The sequence below is a fragment of the Suricata suricatta genome, chromosome 1 (genome assembly GCF_006229205.1).
Source record: "Suricata suricatta isolate VVHF042 chromosome 1, meerkat_22Aug2017_6uvM2_HiC, whole genome shotgun sequence".
Lineage (NCBI taxonomy): Eukaryota > Metazoa > Chordata > Mammalia > Carnivora > Herpestidae > Suricata > Suricata suricatta.
The window spans coordinates 103,818,985-103,844,728 of NC_043700.1; the positions used below are offsets into that span (position 1 = coordinate 103,818,985).

Consider the following 25,744-nt stretch of genomic DNA (forward strand, 5'->3'; position numbering starts at 1 on the left):
AACTTGGAGAAACAATAGTGACCTATTTTTCTGTAGCTTACCAAGAAGAAATAATTACCTGAATTCTAATTTTCTTAATATCAGTCAGTTCTCTGTACTCATTTCTTTATCACTATAGCTGGTTCATAGCTTATATTATTTAACTTAGTACAATATGTAGACTACTTAATTCTTGGGCATGATTTTGTACATAATGTCCAGCGTTAACCGTCTCTTCATGTAATTGGCAATATGCCACAATGAGCATGGAGCCTGCTTAAGGTGTGTTCTCTCTCTCTCTTTCTCTCTCTCCCTCTGCCCCTCTCTCCACTCACCCTCTCTCTCTCTCTTTAAAAAAAAAAAGCCCAAAAGGTCAGAAGAGTGAGAGAGATCATTTTAGGATGGTGTGGTGGGTTCACCAGTGTCCTCCCCAAAATTTCATGCCATTTGAAACCTGAGGATATGGCCTTATTTGGAGATAGGCCCTTTATAGATGTAAGTAAGTTAAGGACTGAGATGAGATCATATTGAACAAATCCAATGTGAGTGTTCTTATAATAGACAGAGAAAGAGACACAGAGGAGAATCCCATGTGAAGGCAGAGGTTGGAGTGATGTGCGCACAAGCCAACGAGTGAACACCAGGGACCACTGACAGCCACCAGAAGCTGGAAGAGACAAGAAAGACCCTTCCCTAGAGCCAAGAGAGGTTAAATGGTCCCACCGTAAACTTTTCACTCCTAGAACTGTGAGAGAATAGTTTTGAGCCACTAAGTTTGTAGTAATTTCTTGTGGTATTCCTAGGGAATTCCAGTGAAGGTGGTGAAGAAATCACTGAAGAAAGAACTGGAGCTGATTATTTGTTTGGGTTCAGTTTTCATGAGCAGAGACTGACAGCACTTCAGGTGAGAGGCTCATGTGTAAGGGGTCATGGAGGGCAGTAAAAACATTATGAATGAAAGAGTAATATGCATTACTTATTTACAGAATACTGTGTGAAACAACTGGGCACTAGTACATGTTTATGCTGGTGAGCAATGGCAACAAGTCCAGAAAGAAAGTGTCTGAAAATAGTGACAAAATCACAAAGCTCAGACATTTTATTATAAGTCATGTAGGATTTATCTGTTCCTGCTATTTCCCCCACTCTGGTACAACTGGTAGATTTTTACATAGGAGTGCATTTATGAGTCAGGTTCCCCTTTGTTTATTTGGGGGGGGTGGAATTCTAAGATCAATTCTAAAAATTGGTTTACCAAAACACAGGCATTGTCTGGTTTGGCTATATAAGCCCAAATTATGTCCAGAAAAAACGTATGTGAGTTTCATTAACATTTGAGAAGACTAAGGCTACTCTTCCTTGTGAAAAAGTGAAGGGGATAGTAGCATGCAGAATCCATCATGTAATACAAGGAAGACCTGAACAGCCTCACAAGGTGCCAAGTGTTCACAGCAGAAGTGTGTCCAAAGGAGATAAGACGTGGTGCTTTCACACTGCATCAGAACACCTGCCATTCTGGAGTTCTCTTGATTATTATTAGTACACATCATTCCAGAGAGCCAGCGGAGAATTTGTATAAACCATCCAAACACAAATCTTTGAATATATGGGCCAAAAAATTTTTTTAATTAAAAAAAAGGGGGGAACACATCTTTGAGTATATGGGACACATGAGTCACATTTCTACAGTTTATTTACATAATTGTGATCACCCCTGAGCCCCACCATATAACTTACTACTATGGAGCTGAGTCAGCAAAAGTAGGGTCAGCCCACGATCCTATGAAGATGTGGAGGATACTCTTAGAGCTGGGTTTTAGTCTGCCCTGTATAATACTCTCAGACTGGATTCCCATTTCCATCTCTTCCTCCCATTTGTGTGCCACGTTGCTCCACCAGGATTTATTTATAATATGACTGAGCTACTATCACAGCTTTCACTGGGCTCACATTCTCCATCCAGCACTTAATGGCTACGTGCTGTTGAGGCAACTATTTAATGTGCTTAAGTCCTAGTCTTCTCATGTTCAGGTGAGCCCTTCCTGACCTGAAAAGCAATGAAGAGAAATCCATGGCCCATCTCATGTGAATGTCATGGGGCTAAATGAGATAATGAACATAGCATTGCAGATGTTTAGCAAATTTTCTCTTCCATCAAATATCTCCTTCCTTCCAATTTCTTCCTAATACACTCCTTTTAATATTTCACTGCTGGTTTAATCTTTGTAAAAATCAGACTTAATTCTTTCACCCATTAATCAAAATTTTTAGTATATCCTCATTTCCCAGAATTTTCAGTTAAGAATTCAACAATTCCATAGTTGCTCCTAAATAATTTTAATTTAAGAATTACTCTTTTTTTATTCCTAGCTACCTTCATAAATCCTATAATAACTATCAATTTCACATATTTTTGGCCATATCTAAGCCATATCTTCATCCAAGAATGATATGAGCTACAATCAGTCAAGTCATCTAACTTAGTTTCAAAAGGTTCATGCTAGTTAAATGTCAGCTTATCAAAGAATTATTTTTTTTTCTCTAAATTTGTATTCTAACAAGAGAACTCGTTTTGGGAAAATATTTATATAATGCTCATTAGATAATTTAATTATACTAATAGGTCTCAACAACAGTAGCAAAATCATTAGCAGTATAAGTAGTTTATGGCTAAAAGCTTCCAAGTTAATAAAATCCACACACACACAGGCACACATACACAACTCCATCCCTATTAGACATGCTATTTCAAAAGAAACAGGTTAGTATTAGGCACCCAGATTTAAATATTAAGCAAGTTGTTTCTATCTGGTTAAGAAAAACTAAAAGCAAAGTTTTCACTCCAATCCCTTCTAGTGATACCTGAATCACTAAGTGCTTCCCCATCAATAAAGTTGTCACCGAATTGTTTAAAAGCTGTTAAGAAAAATGACCCCACAAAACAAAATATGATGCGCATATATGGATGCCGAAAATTAGCTGGAAAGGATTAGGATGGAACACAAAATTATTAGAATACTTGGAACTGCCAGCTTTGGCAATTATTAATTTGTTTTCAATAATACAGTGACCAAACATCTCCTCATTCTTGTCATAAGGTCTTACAAAAGCTGGGTTATGTCAGTGTCTATTATCAGTAAGGGAACAAACTGGTTCCAAATAACATCTCGAGTAAAGTTTTACTTTATGGTTCTATCTTGAAGAGCCTAAAAATCTCCTCCTAATATTTCTCAGTAAAAGCAGTTATTATTGAGACTAGTACTATCCTCGACGGCAATAATTTTTTTAAACATATACATTTGACCGAAAACTGTACTATTGAAATTTGGTTACATACTTCATTACGTACTTCATTATCTGCATGCATGATTATTTGGCGGCAGATACTTTTCTTCCAGGAAAGTCAGCTGCTCTAACTGAAGTGGACGTAGGGAGAGACACACTGTCTCATCCTTCTATCAGGCAGAGCCTGGTGCTCCTTTAGAGCAACGGCTTCTCAAAACCCGCTTCTTGAAACCTGCTGCCTTAGATACCGTTTCTCAACTCTAAAACTATACAGAACATATTTTATGACTTAAAGAATAAAATTCCTTTGTTGAATTAGTATGATTTACTAATTTTAACCTGGTCTAAGCCTCCTTTCCTCTGGACTTAAAATATATTCTGCTCATTTGAGCCAACCGGAAACAGAGATTTCTCGAGGTACCATTGAGAGAGTATAATTTAAGGTCTTTACATGTAATTTTAAAAAGTGTATTGTATTTTAACATAATAAAAACATATACTACCAATAACTATATTATCAGGTAAATTGTTTTTACCAGTTGGCCAATTTCCAGTGTCTTTCCACTTTTCCATTCCTGTCACTTAGTAACACATTAAAGATAAGACCCATTGAAAAAGTAGACTAATCGTTATCCTCTCTTCCCCAAATGGTTAAAGTAGATGTTTTGAAACAAATGTGGAAAAGTGATTTTAAATGTTCATGATGCTATCACTCACACCCACTACACTGGCTCAGTCCCTGAGAAAAAGGATCTCTTGCTTGTCTTTGTGTAAGGGAATGACAAAGGTCACAAGAACTAAATAAAAGTCTTACCCTCTTCGTCAGAAACATCAAGAACCTCAGTCATCGTCTCAGGAACATTTAGCTTGTGTTTTTCCGTGATAGTCTGGAAAGAAAAAAAAATCATTAATACGCAAGTTAAAATCCAACAAAAGAGCAAAAGAATCACAAAGGAGGTCACATAGACGGCCTCAGCAAGCCATCAGTCCCTGAGCATTTCATCTTTCCACATGTATGTTTTGGAAGCTTAGTCTCTCATTCTCTTTCATGAAAATTACTTTGTTCTTTCTGATACAGGATCACTGACTCCAGTGCAGTGGTACAAGAGGAAGTTCATTATTTTGTGTACCTATTTGAAAATAAATTCTTCAACAATGGCATTAATAGTTACTCATATTGAGAAAGTAGAATGATGTTTTCAGGGCTTCCCTAAAACAAACTGTGATGTCTCCAGAAAGGCTTTAAAAAGAAGCAATGAACATATGTAATTTATTAAAAACTAAACCATTGGAAAAGAAGTTGTAAACAATATGAAAGACAAACTGGGCAGAAAATGTGATGTATGTCTTCTGAGACCAGAGGATCGACAGTAGAGAGTCAATCACCCTCAAGCTATTTCACTGTTCTACAGTTCCAGTTTGTTGCTTATTTGCCTTCCACAAAAGCACTCCAGAGCTGTCAAAGCCACTGCCTTCCATTCCTGATAATGTGATGTAAGGTTAAGAGACCAGGTTCTGGAGACTGGCTACCTGGGTTCAAATTCTAACTTTGCCATTTACTAGCTATGAGGCTTAACAAGTTCCCTCACTTCTCTGTGCCTCCATTTTCTCATCTGTAAAACAGGGATAATGATACTAGCTCATAAAACTGTTATGAAGATTAAGTGGAATAATATAAATAAGAGTTCTAAGAACAGGGCTGGAAACATGTTAGACTCAAGTATCAGCAGGCATAATATCATAATTATACTTGTAATTCAATATTAAATTCATCCTAAAACTGAAGAGCCTCTGAACTTTTTAGTCATTCAAGGCACTCAAGAAACATCTAGAATGCCTACTGCATACCAGGTACTGTTTCAGACACCAAGGATACCATAGTGATATTAAAAAAAAAAAAGACAAAAATCCAAATCTCACTACTTTAAGTATCACCTAAAGACAGTCAAGTCTCAAGCTCATATCTCTAGTGTCTGTATTAAAAATCAAGTGCATTGACTGGCATTTTTATAGGAATTCTAGAAACCTAATCTCTCAAAATAAGTCAAATTTTTATGTTTTAAATTTTTTTACATTTATTTATTATTGAAAGACAGAGATAGAGCATGAATGGGGTAGGGGCAGAGAGAGAAGGAGACACAGAATCCGAAGCAGGTTCCAGGCTCTGAGTTGTCAGCACAGAGCCTGATGCGGGGGCCGAACCCGCAAACTGCGAGATCATGACCTGAGGCGAAGTTGGCCGCTCAACTGACTGAACACCCAGGCGCCCCTGTCAAATTTTTAACTTAAGCCCCTAACATACAATAATAAATAGGTTGTCTCAGGATTTTAAGCTTTGCTGCATAAATGACAGAGACTTGTTTTAATAGCTACAATGACGCTATCATCAGTTCTTTTCTTTCCCAAAGCATAGAGAACTTCAAATATGTCTACAAGGAAATCCAAATAATGTAAAATATATTCACATACAGACATATACCTGCATGTTTAGAGAGATTGATTAAATCACAATGTGATACTACATACCCTTTGAGTGGTTCTGCGTCTCCTCAGGGAGGAAGCAAGACCAAGGGGCTCACAAGACCTGGGTATTGTAGAAGGGAGAGGCAGGAAGGCCTCGCGCCTCACTCCATGTGACAGCCATATTCACAGGTAACGTTCTCTTATACTCCTAAGGTTTCCATATATTCCTTTCTCTATCAGAAACAGTCTTCTCTTTTATTGTCTCATATTAGACATAGCTTCCGTGAAGAAACATTGCCCACTCCTCCCTGACGGATTTCTTTCACTGTGACTCTCCGCTGCTACTTGCTGCGACAACACGGAACGTGCCACAGCGCACACACTGACCGTGCTTTATCTGCTCCGACGCAAGAGCGTGGGGCATTAAAGATATGACTGGTTCCACAGAACCCGAATATAGGTAAGTCCTTCTCAAATATTCACTGAATACGTCAGTGGTACTCACGCAAAACGTATTTAAAATCCACATAATAACTAGACTTTCTTTTGAGTGACAAAACAGTTAAAGAAAGGGAAGAAACTAAGAAAAAAGTCTCCTGTCATCCCAATGCAGGCACAGTTGAAGATTAAAAATTAAATTCAGCTTTCCTGCATGCTGTATATAATGTTTAAATAATTCTATAATGTCTTATCCACCAAAAACAAACTAAACTTTAGGAAAGTCAAGAGCATTCATTCAAAATTATGGATAATAACAGGTGGTCAATAAATAAATGAACTTAAGAAGACTACCATTTACTTATTTCAATATCAGTTTATAAATTTAACGTGTATAAATTAAAACCTATGTTTTATATCAAAGGTTTTCAACTCTAGCTGCTAATTAAAATTAGAGAAAATTTTAAAACACTGTCACTTGGATCCCATTACAGAACAATAAAATAAGAATCCCTGGGGGCCCAGCTATGAGTATTTTTATTACCTTTTAAGTTTATTTATTTTGAGGGAAACAGAGAGAGAGCATGGAATCAAGCAGGGAGGGAGGGAGAGAAAGAGAGAGAGACAGAGAGAGAGAGAAGCCCAAGCAGGCCTCATAATCACAACACAGAGCCTGATGGAGGGCTCTATCTCACAAACAGTGAGATCAAGAGTTGAAATCAAGAGTCAGAGCTCAACTGACTAAGCCACCCAGATGCCCCAACTCTGACTATTTTTAGAAAGCTGTGTAGAAGGGTCTATTGTGAACTCAAATTGGAACCCATTTGGAAAAGTGTATAAATTGCAGAAAGTTATTTGCATTTAAAATATAGGAAAGAGACAGTGACATCCTATTAAACTATGATATTCTATTAATTGTTTAATAAGATTCTCAGTTGCAAATGATTCAAAAATATGAAGGGATATCTACTTATCAGATAACACCAGAAAGTTTATTTTGCAGAAATGTTCTAGAATGTTTACACTTCAGAGGCCACATTCCACAAGAGGATGCTTCTGTATTTGAAAATAAGTGATGGAAATATATTTTATATGATGAAGCTAAATTGAGTGATATTCTTAGTTTGTATCTTCAGACAATGATAGAAATTCGAAGAAAATATTGTCCTACTAAGAGTGGAGTAGAATTTCTAAGAGTGGAAACAGCTTTGCTTTAGTTTGGTCATTGAATGCTATCAAAGTTAGTGTCAGCAAATATATGTGGCAATCAAAAATTAACACACAGTCATCACATTGGTCATAGATATTTTTCTGTAAATATAATAAAAATGCCCTCTACATGCAATATAGCAAATATAATTAATGTGTTTGTTCATGATGTAGTCCTTGACCTTTAGAAAGCCATCAATAGATACATATTGAATGGATGATTAAGTCCTCCTACTTATGAGTAATATTAAAAGAAATGAATACATATTTCCCTTTAAAAAGAAGGGTCCTTTGAAAACTTGACTATCAAAACATAAATATATGGTTTTATACAAATGTATCTGAATAGTGCATACAAAACAAGGATATAATTAAATGATCATGGGCATCTCCTCTTGGTACAGAATCTAAGATCCTGTAGTCAAGATTAGAAACCACTCCAAAGTTAAAATGGTGCACAATGGACAAATTTAATACTATGTAATTAAATTAGATAATATGGCAATATAAACAGGATATGATAGATGGAAGGCTTAACAAGGAGTTGTGAATATTTACTATGATGTGGGAAAGATGTAAAAAATAAAACAGGAGTCCTTAAGATGCTATTTTGTGAATACTAGAGAATATCTGGTTTAAGCAAAAGACCTCTGCTTAGCCCATATTCCTCATCAGCCGTTTCCTGTGTATCACATACTCACCGAGTCACCGTAGCGTGCTGAGTGATCTTGGCTAACATGCCACTTTCTAATGCCCACACACAATGGCTCCCATCAGAGAAGCTACAGGCTAAATTTGGTTTTGTTCCCAAACCTATTTATACAATTGTACATGTTTATAGAATTTCTGTAACCATTTAAATAGTATGTAGATAATATTCTTCTATATAAACTCATGAAAATGGTTTGGTAATCTCAACACAGGTGAGTCACCAAAAATAAGTGCTACTCAATTAGGTGTGGTTGAGACAATTATACAGCAGATTAGGGGAAAAAAAAGTATGTGAAAAGTTTAAAAAGATTCTGCACTCAGTATAATGTTGCTTTCAGATAATATACAGGATATTTACTATTAAGATATAGATATAGGATATATACACAAATAGAATATAGTATGTCATAATGATGTTTTTTGCACAAGAATGATCATTTAGCATTTAGCCTTCTTCTAGTCAGTGGGCCTATATTCAAAAAACAGATCTTGACTCTGCCTCAGAAGGTATCAGAGAACTTCACATGCATTTATTGCATCATTATTGTTATGATGCCTGTCTGAAATGACTTACAGTATCAGACAAGATTTAGGACACTGTATACTTACATTTCCTTAATTGCCTGTCAAACATTTCCCCGTTGTTTAAACGATAATGTAAATATAATGTCAATTTTATTTTAGTAGCTTATTCAGTACTTTATGATGTCATTGTTATTTTAGTAGCTGAATCAGTAATTTATGGTCTACACATCAGTGATTACATGCAACTTAAAATATGATCATTTTTGAAATTATGTAAGTAACACAAATAATCGATGACAGCTGATCAATAAGTAGAGGGGTGAGTCACAGCTCAGTCTTCCAAACTGCCTTAGGTAATTGAGCTTGTTGGCTTCTGATGCCAGAAATGTGTCCCCCACACTCAGATGTCCATTCTGGCAAACATGCAATGATTGTAATCCTGAGAGAATGCTAAACTGCCTCACATCCCCTGCTGGGTCTTACAAAGTAAAGTTAGAAGAGCAGAGGTTAAGGAAACAAGCCACAACTCCAAAATGTCTCAGAAGTTTCTGAAGCAGTGGCTTCTCCCTTACAGGCTGCAGACTTACTCTTCTCTCCACACAATGACTTTATTCATACTTTGGGGCAAAGAACTCAGGAAGGAGGATGAGCATGGGAAACGTTCTTTCATGGACGAGAACTCACACGGCTGCTCAAATGGCACATTGTAAGAATCTACTTATGTGAAATTCGTACATTAGTTGTGTAACTGTAACTCAACTATTACACTTGAATGGTAGTAACATTAAGTTTAACTTTATTAAATTTACATAATTATTAAATGCCCTCTTGTGCTGTTTGCCAATTCACCAGTGAGTGGTTCCAAATTCTGCTTAGTGAATCTGCAGACTTTAGAAAATAATATTGAATACGATACTTCCGTGAAAATCAACAAAGAACTCTATTTAAGTGGATTGTTTTTAATAGAAAATTAGGTGAAAACGCTTCTTTTTTTAAAAAAAATGTTTTAAATGTTTATTTTTTGAAGGAGAGAGAGACAGAGTGTGAGCAGGGGAAGGTCAGAGAGAGAGGGAGACACAATCTGAAGGAGGCTCTAGGCTCTGAACTGTCAGCAAAGAGCCTGACACAAGGCTTGCTCTCATGAACCATGATATCATGACCTGAGCTGAAGTTGGATGCTAAACTGACTGAGCCACCCAGGCGTCCCTAGGTGAAAACACTTCTTTCACAAAATTTATGTTAAGCTACTTTTAGTAAAGTCAAGATCAATTATGTCAGAGTGATTAAGAACATGGTCTTCAGAATCTGACAGCCTAAACCTGAATCCTAGATCTACACTCAAAGCCTGCCATAACTGTAATCAACTAAATGTTAATTGTTTAATATCATTAAAATTATGTTAGCATGTGATAACATGTTTCACATAACAATATGTGAAAAAAGTATGAATGAAAATCTCTTCCTAAAGAAAGGAAGTGCAAAGTAAGAAGGCTCACATAATAAACAGGAATAAGTTCTATTTTAAGTCCTTAACCCCAAATTCCATTTCACAAAACAATAAAACCCACAATTCTAAGAGAAGAATACAATACTGAGAAGCAGAAGGCAAAAATAGGGCAGCATCAAAACACGTTACCAGTAAAGTTACCCATTTAGATAAATGGGATTCTTGTGTAGTTAATGTAGGCAATGACTTCTTATCCCAACTAAAAACAAATATGCTATGTTTTACATTTGTTGGCTTTTTACCTAGAAACTTGATTTCTAAGTATAGTGGTTTTTATTGGGGAAATGCTCAGCTAGGCAATGTAAAGAATCATAGTTATCAGAAAAGATAAAAAGCTCGCAAATGGCTCTAAGAGTAGTTTTCGTATTCCACTAAAGCTACATGTGGTAGAGGTATGACCACATGCCTAATTTCTGAAAGGTGTCTGAACTTGCTTATAGTATTTAGCAAGCTAGCTGCTTCTCTTTTCAAATACAGAACTATATAGTTAAAATCATTCACTGTAAGTAATATTTATGAGCCTAGAATCTCTTTGAAACCAGACACGTAAGTTCCATAGTTCTGTTACTGTTAAAGAAGAATTTATGTTCTTACAAAACACATCTCATTCTCACTCCCATTGAACAGTAAACCGCTAGTTGGTGTTGGCGGGGTTGGGGGCATGGTGGTGGTAGTGGTAATGTTTTCACCACTGACGACTCTTCAGTACTCAGCACAGACCCCAGAGCATATTTTATATCTTAATAAATATTGAAAAAATGAATTACTTAATGAATGGAAAAGCAGAGCAAATAGAAAAAAAAAAAAAGCAAGGTTGCCATCTAGCGGTGACTTGATAAAATGTATGTACGTGATAACAGAGAGCGCATGGAAAAGCTAATAAAGTTGACAGAAAACATGACTTCTAAGAATTGAGGTGCTTTGCCACTAAGCCTTTACTTATCTGTGATTTATACATTGTTTGAAAGATGCCAAATAAAGACACATATTACAGGTCCCTATATGAAGATTTTCCTGGTATAAAAAAATCATCTAGTAAGAAAACGCCATTAAGACTCAGCCACATACAGCGATTGAGAAGTATAGTGATGGGAAGTGATAAGACTTGTTTTTCTCCTCTATAAGTTATTGAGACTATACCTTACTTAAATCTTTTAAAAAATGTACTGTGGTGCACTCGCCAAAGGTTTTAAGATTCTGCTTGAGAAGACAAGCGGTACTATTCTTTCCCATCTAAATTCAGGCTGTGTCTTGCAGTTCATTAATAAATCATTCTCCTCTCCATTTAAAATTGCACATCAAACCAACTGTATTCCATCTACCTCAATGTCAACGGGGGCTTGGTGTCAGTCTGAAGAATAAAATTCCTTTCTTTTTCCACTTATCTATCAAAAGAAACAAGTGTTCTAAAACTCTATATGCATCATTCCTAGCTTAAAACATCTACTAGAACCTCATTCAGGGCTTTTGTGTGTGTGTGTGTGTGTGTGTGTGTGTGTGTGTGTGTGTGTGTGTGTGTGTTGATTAATGATCTTATTGTCTCTAAAGAGCATCTAATGGTATACTGTTGCTCTATTTTTCTATTTTAAAGAGAAATTAAAGAGCTGCTGTTCTTAGAGCTCATGCTTAAGAAAAAATGTTCAGAAGTAAGTCCAAAGAGGGGCCCCTGGGTGGCTCAGTCGGCTAAGTTTCCGGCTTTGGCTCAGGTCACGATCTCACAGTTCGTGGGTTCGAGCCCCACATCAGGCTCTGTGCTGACAGCTAGCTCAGAGCCTGGAGCCTGCTTCAAATTCTGTATCTGCCTCTCTCTCTGATCCTCCCCTGCTCGCACTGTCTCTGTCTGTCTCTCAAAAATAAATTTTAAAAAAATTAAAAAAAAAGAAGTGCAAAGAGAAGAGCATTTCCACTTTCAGCTATGAGTCTCCCTCTTCAAGGCCTCCTTTAAGCATTGCTCCAACTGAACAGTAAGAGAGCCTTACAATTCACTATTCCCATGGTCTTCACTCTGCGAGAGTTTCTCTGGCAAAGGGCAAGGAGGATCACTGCTTCCCCTACAGAATCAGCCGTCATATTCAAAGCAATAAAAAAATTAATCATATACTCTGTCATGATGCAGATATAGTTTACCTACTAAGAACAATCAATTTTCTTTTTCAATAAACAAATAATCAGAAATAAGAAGAAAGTGAGGATGAGTTGTTCTCAGGGGAATGCATTGATCCAGCCATGAGCCCGGCATCTGGAGGATGAGGGTCCTTCCAGAGGCTGGAGTGACCTCATGGCTACGATCAGAAGTTTGCTGTGGAGTGTCCTACCACTATGCCAGCGGTAGGTGTCACACCCAACTACAGGGAAAGGGCAGAGCAGCCAAACGACAAAGAAGTCAGTCCGGGGAGGAACTAAATAAAATAAATTTATGTTTACATTTTATATGGGTTGATGTTAACTAGAAAAAGCTAAAACCCCTGTGTTCTTTGTGTAAATGTATTTCTTATATCTGCGTACTTCTACATTCTGCAATACACTCACCAAAAGAAGTTCAAAACCAAAAGCTCAACACGTTTTATAAGTGAAAGTAGGGCTTGAAAACCAACACAATGGAGTCAAAGCCCTTCAGTTCCTTTTACTCACCGTGGTGGTGGTGGTGACCTCCTCCGTTACAACCTTCAGGGTGTCGACCACGGAGATGTAGCCCAGACGCTTAGCAATCGCCAAGGCAGTGTTGCCATTCTGAAGACAGTGAAAAAGAGAAAGAGTGAGAACTGAGAGGGAGGACGGCGCTGTGAGCCAATGAGCTCACCGGCTGATCCGCATGAGCCAGCATTTCCTTCCAAAACAAGGCACAGCTTAGGAAAATCACTAGTTTTTACCATTACAGCTGAATCTCTTTGTAACTTCTTTAGACTATAGACCAGGTCACCATGGTAACACAACAAGCTGCATCTGCCTGCTCTTCTAATAAGAAGCACTTGACGCTTTAACCCTAAGGCTGTCAAACATCCCTACAGATAATGCACTCTGTTTAGGAAAGTACCTCTTGAACGGAGAATGACGCCTCCAAAAATTATTAGCACGTATCAAATAGTCTTACTCCTCATCAGAGGTCAGGCCATCTGCTGCAGGTAAGATGTTAGCACTGGGAACTCAGTAACATATTTAGCTACAGCTGTGCACCAAGCTCACGGTGCAGCGAAATAAACGCGAGCCAGCAACTCAGGCTCCCGCCCAGGCCACTGGGGATCCCAGTTTGTTTAATTGCACTGCTTAGTTTACATTTCAATGGCTCCACGTCCCGAAGAGCTTTGTCTAAGCCAGCAGCCTCGCCAACTGTGCTCCCTTACGAAGGCCGGTCGGGAGGGGCGGACTCGCGCTCACATCTGAGCGCCAGCTGTAAGCAGAGCACGTTCCAGCAGCCTAGACGCAGGGCCCCACTCCCCTGAGAGAGACGGCCCGGCCGACGCTCTCCCTCCCCTGGAAGCACTGCCGGAGAAGTCACGCTGATTTCTGGAAAGGCTTTCCAGAAATCCCGGGCTTTCCAGAGTGCGGGGGGGTTTATCGAAGGGGGATGTGTCAGAACTCAGCTCCGACAAGGGGCCGCCGGGGCGGGAGAGGAGGAAGAGGAAGCAGCGGCGTGGTGAGGGGCAGCCGGCGCCGGCCTTACCGCGGTCGTGGCGTTGGGCTTGGCCCCGTGCTGCAGCAGGACGTTGATGATGTGCGTGTGGCCCTGCTGGGCGGCCTGGTGCAAAGGCGTGTAGCCGTTCTGTAGTTGACGGTGGCGACGGACCGAGCATAGATTTGCAGCAGGAGAAGAAAAACTAGGTTAGCCTTCATTTTGAATTTCTTAGGCTTATTTACAACAAAACCACCAAAGATGCCTTTTATTTGGAGCTCAGTATCCCCACCAACCCAAATCTCAGCAGCAAACACTCCCTCTCACCTTATGGTGTGCTAAACGAAGAGAAAACACTAGCTTATGAAAATGACTAACAAACTCTAAATTATAGCTATTATTATATTTTAACTAATTAGCATTAAAAATGGATAGGCTGAGAGATTTCTAATGACAAAAGAGCATTATCACAGTGATTTCTTCTCTAGGGAAAAAGAAAGAGTAAAATGTTTTTAACAGAAAGTTGCACAGGATATTTTCACAAGCCACTGCTTGTTTGTCATGACCTTTATAATACTCTTCGAGCCAACTTTAGGGACTCTAAATCAAGGAAAGTAAATCAAAATCTTCTATTCCTTTCAGAGAGCAGCTTTGGCCAAAAAAGAGCATACTTAGAGAATGGAAGATTTCATTGAAAGCTGAGTGGCCCACTATCAATAAAAAAGGACTTCAAAAGTTAGGTTCTTCTTAACATTCTGGTCTAAACTTGCACAAAGATGAAAGCTCTGTAATCCCAGGTGTGTGAGGAATTGCTGGTGAGGTTAATGGGAAGCCAGTCTTGCTCAGAACTCTAGTGAGTGACAGCTCTGGTGCGGGTTGGTTGCATATTCATATTAATTAAACAAAGGTCACTAGAATCCTTTGAGGCACAACAAATCATTAATATCTATTATTCATTGAACATTCATTTTGTGCCGGATGCCAGACCTTATATTTGTCTTTTAATCTTTATTATCATCCTAAAAATGAAGGTGTTTGGTACATGGTCAGCATCCCATAAATAATGACTGAGTGAATAAATGATTCAATAAATGAATAATCTTCCCGTGTCAGAGGTCATTAAATGGAAAGGAACAGTTAAATCATTTCTTCGTGATCGTTCTAGGTTCAGAACCTGTGTAGATCACGATGGCCAATTGCTATCAGACTACATTTTTTATTATCTACCTGTCTCATCCTGATAAAATTTCATCTATATTTTTGAGACCCCATTGTCTGGATTCTAAGTTCTGAGTAGCCTGCTCATACTGTGAACTTGTAGGAATATATATAACCCTTTATTTAGTGTCACTGCTGCGTCGTGACCAATACTACTCCTATCTACATGAAGTGTCTGTATGCACAAGGTGCCACATGATTCCTTCTACGCTTTTGCTGTGGCCTTTCCATCCATGGGGATGTCCCCATATGTGTGAGAGTCTATCAGTCTGGAACATCATCAGCCCTGCCATGTTTGTTATGCATCCTGGCAATGGAATCACCCCAGGCAGCCTGGACGTATAAAACAATTATAGGAACTCGGAGAAATCTACTGCTATTGCAGGGACTCTGCTCTCAAAGTAATTCATGGATATCTGAGAAGCATAAAGTCAATGATATTTTTTTTCCTGAAAATTCTTCCCTTCCATTGTGTTTACAAATGTTCTACCAACCAAATTTAGTTCACCTCTTAGTATCAACTAAGTTAATTCATTCAGCAAGCATTTACTAGCCACATGCTATGTGCTAAATAGGAGACACTGCGCTTACATAAATTAATAATGTCAGAGTAACATTCTTGCCCCGAAGAGCTCACATTTTACAAATCCTCAATGGACACCGTGGCCAGAAAAATGTCTCCTGGGCCTGATTTAATTTAGCCTTTACCTGAAGCTTCTGGTGCATGAGTATATTTGCTAGGGAAGTCCGGAGCAACTCAAAAACTTTTACATGAACATTTGGTTGCAGCTTATCCACAGTCTTGGGCCCATTCTGCTGCGAGCTCTCAACCCAGTTCTACCAACTTCTAGCATATCCCCAACCCCCCCCAACCTTTCATTTTCTCATTCATAAAATGGGAATGGCCACGATTTCAAGTCTGGTGAAGGATCAAATGTGTTGTCTGTGTAACTTTTTTTAAGTTGTCTAAAGTTATATAAAACTGCTAAGAAATGTTTTTATTGTTGAAGGGCTCTATGATCTTTGCATTATAGTTTATAAAGAAAATTCCCTTTTGCATGCTGAAGTTCTAAACCCTCTTTGCAAACTGGTCATACAATTAACCAAATCGGGGTTACCTCAAGCTGATGTTATAGGGTTTCATTTTAATTTTAAGCAACTAATAGTCCCATAAAACAAGTTCATTTTTCTAAATTCTTATACCAAATCATGAAAGTGGGGAAAGACAATACATATGGTTTACATTTTCACAGCAACAAAATAAATTTTTAGTAACCATAGTTACATGAGATATGAGGTAGAAAACATAAATCCTTTTCCAAAAATGCCATTCTGTGTGAAAAAAATTCCGGTGTTTATTAAAAGAACATCTTTTGATTTATGTATCTATCCACTTTTTTGAAGGCATAATGAAAGATGTTATTTTCTTCCAAAAGCAAGTCAAATCTACAGAGTTCAATTTTTAAAACTTGAGAAGTTAAAAAGAGATTTTTCTCTCAACCAAATGTCTGTGTGAATGTATATCAAACTGCAGGTGGGTAAATGGTGTTATCTAGACAATATGTCTGGCCTATAAATATTATTTCAACATTCACACAGTTAACAAAAGTCTACAGTAACTGTTTTCAAGTTCCACCAAAGTCTCATTGCATAGCTGCATTTACTCCTTTCAGGAGAAGACCTGGGTTCCAACAAGAATGTCTGTCCTGGGGGCACCGGAGTGGTTCAGTTGGTTGAGTGTCCGACTTCAGCTCATCGTTACTGAGTTTGAGCATCAGGCTTGCTGCAATCTGTGCAGAGCTCACTTTGGAGTCTCTGTCCCTGTCTCTCTCTGCCCCTCTGCTCACGCTCTCTCTCTCTCTCTCTCTCTCAAAAATGAATAAATATTTAAAAAAAAAGGAATGTCTTTCCTATATGCGTATGTGTGATCTGATGCAGCAGAAATGGGGTTGGGTGCTAATGCCTGAGAATTTGTCTTCAAGCTTATAAGTAATCTCTAAGTACAATTTCATGAGAAGTCCAGAACTGCTCAGAATCTAGGCAGCAGCTGTTCTTGACAGAGTCTGATGAGAAGTTTTAAAAATCAATAGTAGTAGTTACAATTTATGAAATAACTATTTTTTAAATTTTGTAACATTTTTATTTATTATTGGGAGACAGAGAGAGACAGAGCATGAGCATGGGAGGGGCAGAGATAGGGAGAGACATAGAATAAGAAGGAGGCTCTAGTCTCTAAGCTGTCAGCACAGAGCCCAGCACTGGACTTGAACTCACAAACCACGAGATCATGACCTGAGCTGAAGTCAGACACTTAACCAACTAAGCCACTCAGGTGCCCCTAAAATAATTATTTTTAATTCATTTGTAAATATGCTTATGTATTGACATGATTGTGTTTTCTGCTTCTAAGAAGATATAAAAAGACTAACTTCCAAAACTTGTGTTTCTAATTATTAGCAACTTCGAATGATGACTTTGAAAATTTTTAAATGGGGTCTACAGTAATTTAATTGAGCCCCCTCATATAGATGCAATAAAAAATTTCTGATATATAAACTTAAATGAACAGACATGTAATTAGATATTTCTTTGGACCAAAGAACCTGGAGCTGCAAGTTATGTTATGCATCACCGCAGTAGCTCTATTATTCACTTCTCTTTCCCTTGAAATAACTGGCGTGCCCTGAAGTGTGGTGTTATGTTCCAACCTTGCATTGCTGAGTAGGACCTTTCTGTTGCCACAGGACGAGACCTCTGGGCTCAAGTCCACTCTGCATTATCCTTGACAACTTCCACCCAGGCTGTACACATCACTGCTTCACTAAGCATTCCCACGTGATATTCCGAATGTGACAGAGTTGGTGGGACTGGTGGGGATGTAAAGTGGTGCAGCCATTATGTAAAACTGTATGGAGGTTCCTCAAAAAATTAAAAATTGAACTACCAAATGGTCCAGTAATTCTACTTCTGGATATTTATCAAGAAAACAAAAACATGAACTCAAAAAGATATCTGTACCCCTGTGTTCATTGCAGCATTATTTATAATAGCTAAGATATGCAGGAACCTAAGTGCCCATCAATAGATGAATGAAGAAAGACAGAAATAAAACTACACACACACACACACACACACACACACACACACAATGTAAATCATTCAGCCATAAAAATGAATGAAATCTTGACATTTGCAACAACATGGATGGATCTGGAGGGCATCATGCTAAGTGAAATAAGTTAGAGAAAGACAAATACTGTATGACCTCACTTATGTGTGGAATCTAAACAAAACAAAATCTGGACTCATAGATAAAGAGAACAGATTAATGGTTTGCTAGAGGCAGGGTGTATATTTAAAGGGAGGGATCCTTCCCTCAAGGGTAAAGAGGAGGTGATTAGAACACTCCTAATCTTTTGTCATGCATCACCAATAAAAACACAGAGATTTAGAAATATGTACTACTAATAAAAATGTTTTGGGGCAGCTCGGTGGCTCAGTCCAGGTCATGGTCTCACAGTCTGTGGGTTCGAGCCCCACGTCATGCTCTGTGCTGACACTCAGAGCCTGGAGCCTGCTTCAGATTCTATGCCTCCCTCTCTCTCTGCTCCTGCCCCGCTCACTCTCTCTCTTTCTCTCAAAATAGAATAAAGACCTAAAAAAATACAGTGGAGGACTATAGTATGATCGTGGATTAAAAGTTAAAAAAAATGTTTTACATGCATATTTAAAAGGAAAGCACTATTGCTATTCACAGGACATAGTAACCAAAATGTTCAAGTACTTAGAGAAATCATTATGAAAGTTGTAGTTTAAGGACAGATAAGATTTAAATAAGTAAAAGAGAGCATCTTAGGAGAGGAAAAGACTAGGAAAATATTGTTGGGAGGAAGTGAACCACTAATAGGTTAGTTTAGTTGAAGGGAAGTTATGAGGTGGTCGTCTGACAACTTCCATTAGTTCAGGTCACATTATAAAGGCTTGAAAACATGGAAAAAGATGACTAGAGGAGAGAACTCTTCAGGAGAAGAAAACAGAGAACTCAAGAGGAGGATTTGATAGCATGGGATAAATGTCAGGTAGGAGACTGAATGATGACTGATAAGATTTTTGGTACAGTGAGTTGACATTAAACAGCTAGAGCGATGTAGAAGTTAGAGCATTATACCACAGCTTTGAGAGCTTTGGCCCTGAGGCAGACTGTCTGAGTGTGAATTCCAATTCTTCTGTGACCTTAGATAAGTTATTTAAATTCACAGTGTAAAATAGGGATAGGAATAGCATCCGACTATGAGGTTATTAAGGGATCAAATGATTTAATATAAATAAAGTCATATATAATATATATATAACAAATAACATGCATTTAAATAGCAGTATATATCATATATATTATTACATATGACTGCATATATAACAGTCTTATATAGTAAATGCATTTAATAAATATTAGTTTAAAAATTAAAAAGATGAAAGGCATAGGGTCTAGGCTGCCTGTCTATATTTCTTCATGTAGAAAAACGGGTTGGCAGGAAGGGGGCCCAAGGCCTTGAAATAACATGAAGAATCAGCCAGAACATCAAAGTGTTCTAGCAGGCTTTTATTGCATTCTGCAGCAAATTGTTAACTGGATAGCTTTAGATCTATAATATAAGTAGTTCTGAACTTAACCTACATGGATATCAAAGGTTATGAGAAGGAAAAATCTCAAACAATTGAACAAAACTAAATTGCTTATTCAAAATTACTTCAGAAGAACTAAAAAGAAAACAACACACTTGTAGCTATGGTGAGCTAGTGAAGTGTCCACATTGCGAAAGCTTTTTGCTTACAGAAACTAAAAATGACTACAAGTATTTTACCTTGGTTTTTGCGTTGACATTTGCACCCTGCTTCAGAAGAAAGTTGACCATTTTCACATTTCCATAGTGACAGGCCACAATTAAAGGAGTGTAACCAAGCTAAAATAAATAAATAAACACACAAATAAATAACTCTAGTGGTTAATACTCAAGGGCAGAGGGATGAGGCAGAATTTCAGTTACGGTATGATGGGTAAAAATACTATTCCATTGTCCACATATTATTTAGCAGATCATTTACACTCCCTGTGGATACAAATATGGACTGAAGCAGATCGCAGAGCACAAGGAACTTCACACCAACAAAGGAAATCAGACACGTGTGTGACTTTATCTGACAAAGGCCCGAGGGAGACACAAATAATTGAATCTGAAGACAGAGATGAGAGATGGAGTCTGATAGAAGGATGTTGAAGAGATGCATGAAAAATGTAGCTTAGGTGGGTTTGAAAAGTTTGATGGCATAGAGAAGGAAAAACCATTTTAAGACCAAGGGCTTGGAGGCAAGTAAATACAGAAAGAAAACAGCAAGTCATCTTGATGGCAGAAGCAATAAGGGAGAGAGGGAAGACTTAAGCCAGCAAAATTAGAACCCTTTTTTAAAGGGTCCTGATATCATGATCTCCATTTAGACGTGATTCCAGCAAAAGTGGAGAACCATTATAGGTTTGTGAGGAAAAGAAAGTCATAATGGATTCAGAACGGAGTTTTGAGGAAGGCTTGGACTTGGGTAACCTAATGAGGGCTACTGGGAACCATCCAGGTCAGAACATGTTACAATATTCAAAGTAATTTGTGTTTTACCTTTGTGTGAGCGTCCTGGTCTGCCCCATGCTTAGTAAGAATGTCAGCAACATTCACTTTATCTTCCTGGGCTGCGAGGTGTAAAGATGTGAGTCCACTCTATAGAGAGAATGGAAGCAAATGGGTATATCTGAAGGAAATATATTTCACCATCTATACTGTCATGTCTTTAAAAAAGTCCTAGAAAATTCATAGTGTCTCCCGGGAACCTGAAACTTTTGATATCTAAGATAAAGCCTCCAAGTTAATATGTCTTTCCATTTAAGACATAATCTCTAAGTTAAACAACACTTTCAACAACAAATTATATTTTCTATCTTTGGGTACCTAAATTATAATGTGAGACTTGAAAATAACTCAGCTAATAAGCTTCCAAACAACATTCATTTCACATCCATCTGTGCCACCTGCTGAAATTATTTAGTCCCTTAAATAATCTATCAACCCACTTCTACTTTATAGCTGTAGAAATACTCTGTATTTTCATCAATAAAATATCATCTCAATGTAAGAAATGTACAAGGTTACAGGAAACTGAGCTGAGAATAGTTTTCTTCAGCACCCAAGGATAGAATACTATCTTGGAGGTTCCTCTAAATGATAAATGTGACCCCATCATTTATACATAGCACCATAAATTGGCCCATTTTATGTAAAATATTTGACATATACACATCAAGTGAATATCTTAATTGTACATACAATTGAAGTACAGTTATGAATTAATACAAGATGAAAGCATAGAGAAAGAAGAGGGGAAAGTGGTTTATTCAATCAGTGCTGCAATCTGGCAGCCTCACTACATGTGCAAGTAGTTTCCAACAAACAAAACTGACATGAACAGACTACCTTTAAAACCTAAATCATTTGTATATTTAACAGGTGTTTTCTGAGCACCTTTCATATGCCAAGAATTGTTCTAGGTATTGAATATATCGGTGAACAGAAGTTTCTGCCCTGTATGCTAATTAATAGTATATTCCTACCGTATGTGTCTTTCCCCCTACTATTGCTCGGATACCTAGTATATTCATCCTCTTCCTGTACATCCTGCAGCTGTATTCTGAGCTAGCTTCCTTATGTTCTGAGTGGACAACACACCTCCACCCTCCTACCCTCACTCCCACTCTCCCAATTCATGTCCAGTTAGAATCAACTAGCCCCCCACCCCTGCACTCCCCGGCCACGGATTTGTAGTCAGGTTAGGTTGAGACAGCTAAGCCTTGTTCTTCAAAATTTGTGATCTCTGTCCAGGGTATATTCCTAGAAATGGACAAGTTCTCTGACCTTTAGAAAGCATAAGTTGATATGTACAGATAGAAAAACATTCTCCAAGGAGAGAGAAGATTTTTCATTTGAGACTTGGGGCTTTTTAATCCTTATAGTTTTGGCTGAGCTCAGCTTTGAGTTCCATAAACCATCAGGATGAGATGGAATATAGACCTTTTTGCATTAAAATGTCCTCACTTTTTGGGGCTCCTGGGTGGCCCAGTTGGTTAAGCATCAAATTCTTGATTTCATGATCTTATAGTTGGTGAGTTCAAGCCTCAGATCAAGTTTTGCACTGACAGTGTGGAGCCTGCTTGGGATTCCTTCTCTCTCTTTTTTCTCTGTTCCTCCCCTACTTCTGCTCTCACTCTTTCTCTCTCCCAAAATAAGTAAATAAACTTTGAAAGAGCAGGAGGACCTTTTTTTAAGTTTATTTGTTTGCTTTGAGAGAGAGAGAAAGAAAAAGGGCGAGTGGGGGAAGGGCAGAGAGAGAGGGGAAGAGAGAGAATCCCAAGCAGGCTCCACAGTGTCAGCTTGAACTGACATGATGTGGGGCTTGAACTCATGAACCATGAAATCATGACCTGAGCAGAAATCAAGAGTCAGATGCTTAACCAACTGAGCCACCCAGGTGCCCCCAAATGTCCTTCTAAACAAATATTATAGAGTCTTAAAGTATAAATAATATGAATATTAGGACAAAACAGAAGATTCTTCCTCATTTTGATTTTCTTATGAAAACAGCAAGCATAAAAATATTTCTCTTTATGGAAACAATTGATCTTTTTAAAATGTTATTGAAGTGACTACAAAGAGAAATTATCACTGAATATCTTAAAGACATTTTTTATGGCAGGCCAAATATATGTGTTGTTTCCTATAACATTTGCAGAATTGATTTTCTACAATACAACCAGTAGGAAAATCCTCTACATTTTATTATGATAAAATTGCATACCGAACTCAAATTATGAAAACTTTTCTAATACACCAAGCAAATAGAAGATGCTAAAGGACTTCTTTTCAAAAATAGGAATTTATTTCCTAAGATTGACTAGTGAACTCTACAACTGGTTTTATCATCATATGGTGATTAGATAAGAATTTCTGTAGTTCTTATTGAGAAATAATCATTTGGAGAGTATGAAATTCTGGATCTCAGTTGGTCTTGAACAGCAAAACAATATACGCACTTTTCAAAAGTATTGGGAAAATGTATTATTGGCTTTGCCTTTTACCTAATGTGGCATTTTCTCATTATAATACCAACCAAAGGGTACGGTTATATTTTTATAGATAGATTCTATATGTTGTATTGTTATTCAGATATATCTGAGCATATTTACTAAAGTTTTATTCTAGTGACAAATACATCATACCTTCTTTAGGACAGCACTCAAATCTAATATTGAAATCATTGTTATGAAGATAACATTTGTTTGTGGTTCAAAACTGAATACATTTCTTCACTGTAAAGTATGCAACTCAAAAATATTCATTAAATATTTGCTGACTGACTGATAAAACTCCCTTAAAGGAACTGATATGTTTAGATGAATACCATCAGGGGCACCTGATGGCTCAATTGGTTAAGTTTCCGACTTCAGCTCAGGTCATGATCTCACAGTTTGTGGGTTCGAGCCCCGCATCAAGCTCTGTGCTGACAGCTTAGAGCCTGGAGTCTCCTTCAGATTTTGTGTCTCCCCCTTCTCTCTGCCCCTCCCCTGTTCATGATCTGTATATCTCTGCTTCTCAATAATAAATGAATGTTTTAAAAATTAAAAAAAAAGAATACCATCAGGAAGGACATAGTTGAGTGATTCCAGATATGAGTATACTATTTTTACAAATTAAAAATAGCAGTACCAGAAGCATTGCCTGATCAGTTTCATGAAATGTCAAGAATTTCATTTCACTCAAAATTTTGCTTGGTTTATTTATGGATTTTTTATGTTTATTTTCAAGTGCATATTTGTTTGTAATAGACAATAAACACTCTCTGCCCTCTTCATATGCTGATGTTAAATGAAGTATTCTACCATTGGTCTGGTAGTGAGAATATCCACAGTAGGTAAATGACCACCTGAACGGCATGGTTTCAATGGCCACAAGGAAATCCATGCCCCAGACTGTAATAACAGCTGATACATTGAATGTAAGGCTTCATCAGGATCATTCATGTTAAAATGTTAAAATGCAAATAAATATCTTTTGGAGGGCTAACTCTACAAATATTTCTTACTATACTTTAAAAAAGGATCTGTGAGGACTTTAGATAGAGAACTGAGATGTGTAAAAGGGCCAGGGATTTACTGGAATGTTTCTCAGTGAAAAAGACACAGAATAGGACTCTAGAGGCGTTCAAGACAACTGTCTTTTACATCGCTATTTCTAAAGGACATAATACTACATGACCTATTGATAAACATTATTAAGACCAATTTACAAGTGAGTCTCCAAAAATATTAATTAGCTCAACAGTGAGATGTAGAAAACATTGTACTTGTGAGTTTGCAGAAAATCCTAAGAAAGCTAAGTTTCACTAACCCTATAACTTGTGTGACAAAAAGCATTAAGAGATATAAATGATGAGCTAACATGGGGCACCTGGGTGGCTCAGTCAGTTAAACATCTGACTCTTGATTTCAGCTCAGGTCATGATCCCATAATTCGTGGGTTCAGAGCCCTGCATTAGGCTCTGTGCTATGTCAACATGGAACCTGCTTGGAATTCATTCTCTTTCTCTCTCTCTCAGATAAGTAAATAAGCCTAGAACAGTAAAAATAAATAAATAAATGATGAACTAACTTACAAATATAGACTTCAACTTTTAGTTTCTCAGCAGCTGGCTCCAGTGGAGTATACATAAATATAATGTATTACTATACATTAAATAGGTAGCTAGGTATGCAGGCAGGTAGATAGGTATGTAGAGCTATAGATATACATAGACATAGAGGGATATGTATAGACAGACATGTACTTATAAAGTCCAAATATTTTCATATTTGAATATCTTTCCCCCTTATTCCTAACTGTTGCTCTATTATGTATGTGTCCTCTAAAGCCATTCTCTGGAGAAAGACTTAGATGACTGCAGTTCTTTATTAAAAACACTAATTCTCTGGCCACCATCACCACTACCCAGGCTTGCTAGGCTGATGTTGGCTCAGAAGTCTGCATTTTACTGAGTTCCTTGCCCCACCCCCCAACCTCCCAGGTGCCTCTGATGCTCAGTTGGGCTAAGAAAAATGGCTTGGATATTTTAGATATTAGCCCTTTATCTGATATGTCATTTGCAACTATCTTTTCCCATTCTGTCAGTTGCCTATTAGTTTTCTTGATTGTTTCCTTTGCCTTGCAGACGCTTTTTATCTTGATGAAGTCCCAAGCGTTCAGTTTTGCTTTCATTTCCCTTGCCTTTGGGGATGTGTCAAGTAGGAGATTGCTGCGGTGGAGGTCTAGGAGGTTTTTCCCTACTTTCTTCTCAAGGATTTTGATGGTTTCCTGTCTCACATTCAAGTCCTTCAGCCATTTTGAGTTAATTTTTGTGTATGGTGTAAGAAAGTGGTCTAGTTTCACTCTTCTACATGTTGCTGTCCAGTTCTCCCAGCACCACCTGCTAAAGAGGCAGTCTTTTTTCCATCGGATACTCTTTCCTGCTTTGTCAAAAATTAATTGGCCATACATTTATGGGCCCCGTTCTGGGTTCTCTATTCTATTCCATTGGTCTATGTGTCTGTTTTTGTGCCAATACCATACTGTCTTGATGATGACAGCTTTGTAGTAGAGGGTAAAGTCTGGGACTGTGATGCCTCCCGTTTTGGTTTTCTTCTTCAATATAACTTTGGCTATTCGGGGTCT

The 25,744-nt window shown here is 37.8% G+C and overlaps 1 protein-coding gene across 8 annotated transcripts in view; it reads right to left on the bottom strand.

The window, feature by feature from the left end:
• The window catches only part of ANK2 (ankyrin 2), a 336,115-nt gene that overhangs the window by 70,321 nt on the left and 240,050 nt on the right, over positions 1 to 25,744 (bottom strand). For 7 of the 8 annotated variants that reach the window (XM_029941812.1, XM_029941804.1, XM_029941796.1 and 4 more), the window contains exons 19-23: positions 20,612 to 20,710; positions 19,808 to 19,906; positions 13,779 to 13,877; positions 12,749 to 12,847; positions 4,079 to 4,151 (exon numbers count right to left, since the gene is read on the bottom strand). In XM_029941812.1, the coding sequence (XP_029797672.1) occupies positions 4,079 to 4,151; positions 12,749 to 12,847; positions 13,779 to 13,877; positions 19,808 to 19,906; positions 20,612 to 20,710 (469 nt within the window). Of the gene's footprint in view, positions 1 to 2,841; positions 2,896 to 4,078; positions 4,152 to 12,748; positions 12,848 to 13,778; positions 13,878 to 19,807; positions 19,907 to 20,611; positions 20,711 to 25,744 lie in introns of all 8 variants that reach the window. The other variant, XM_029941791.1, reaches the window with a different exon arrangement.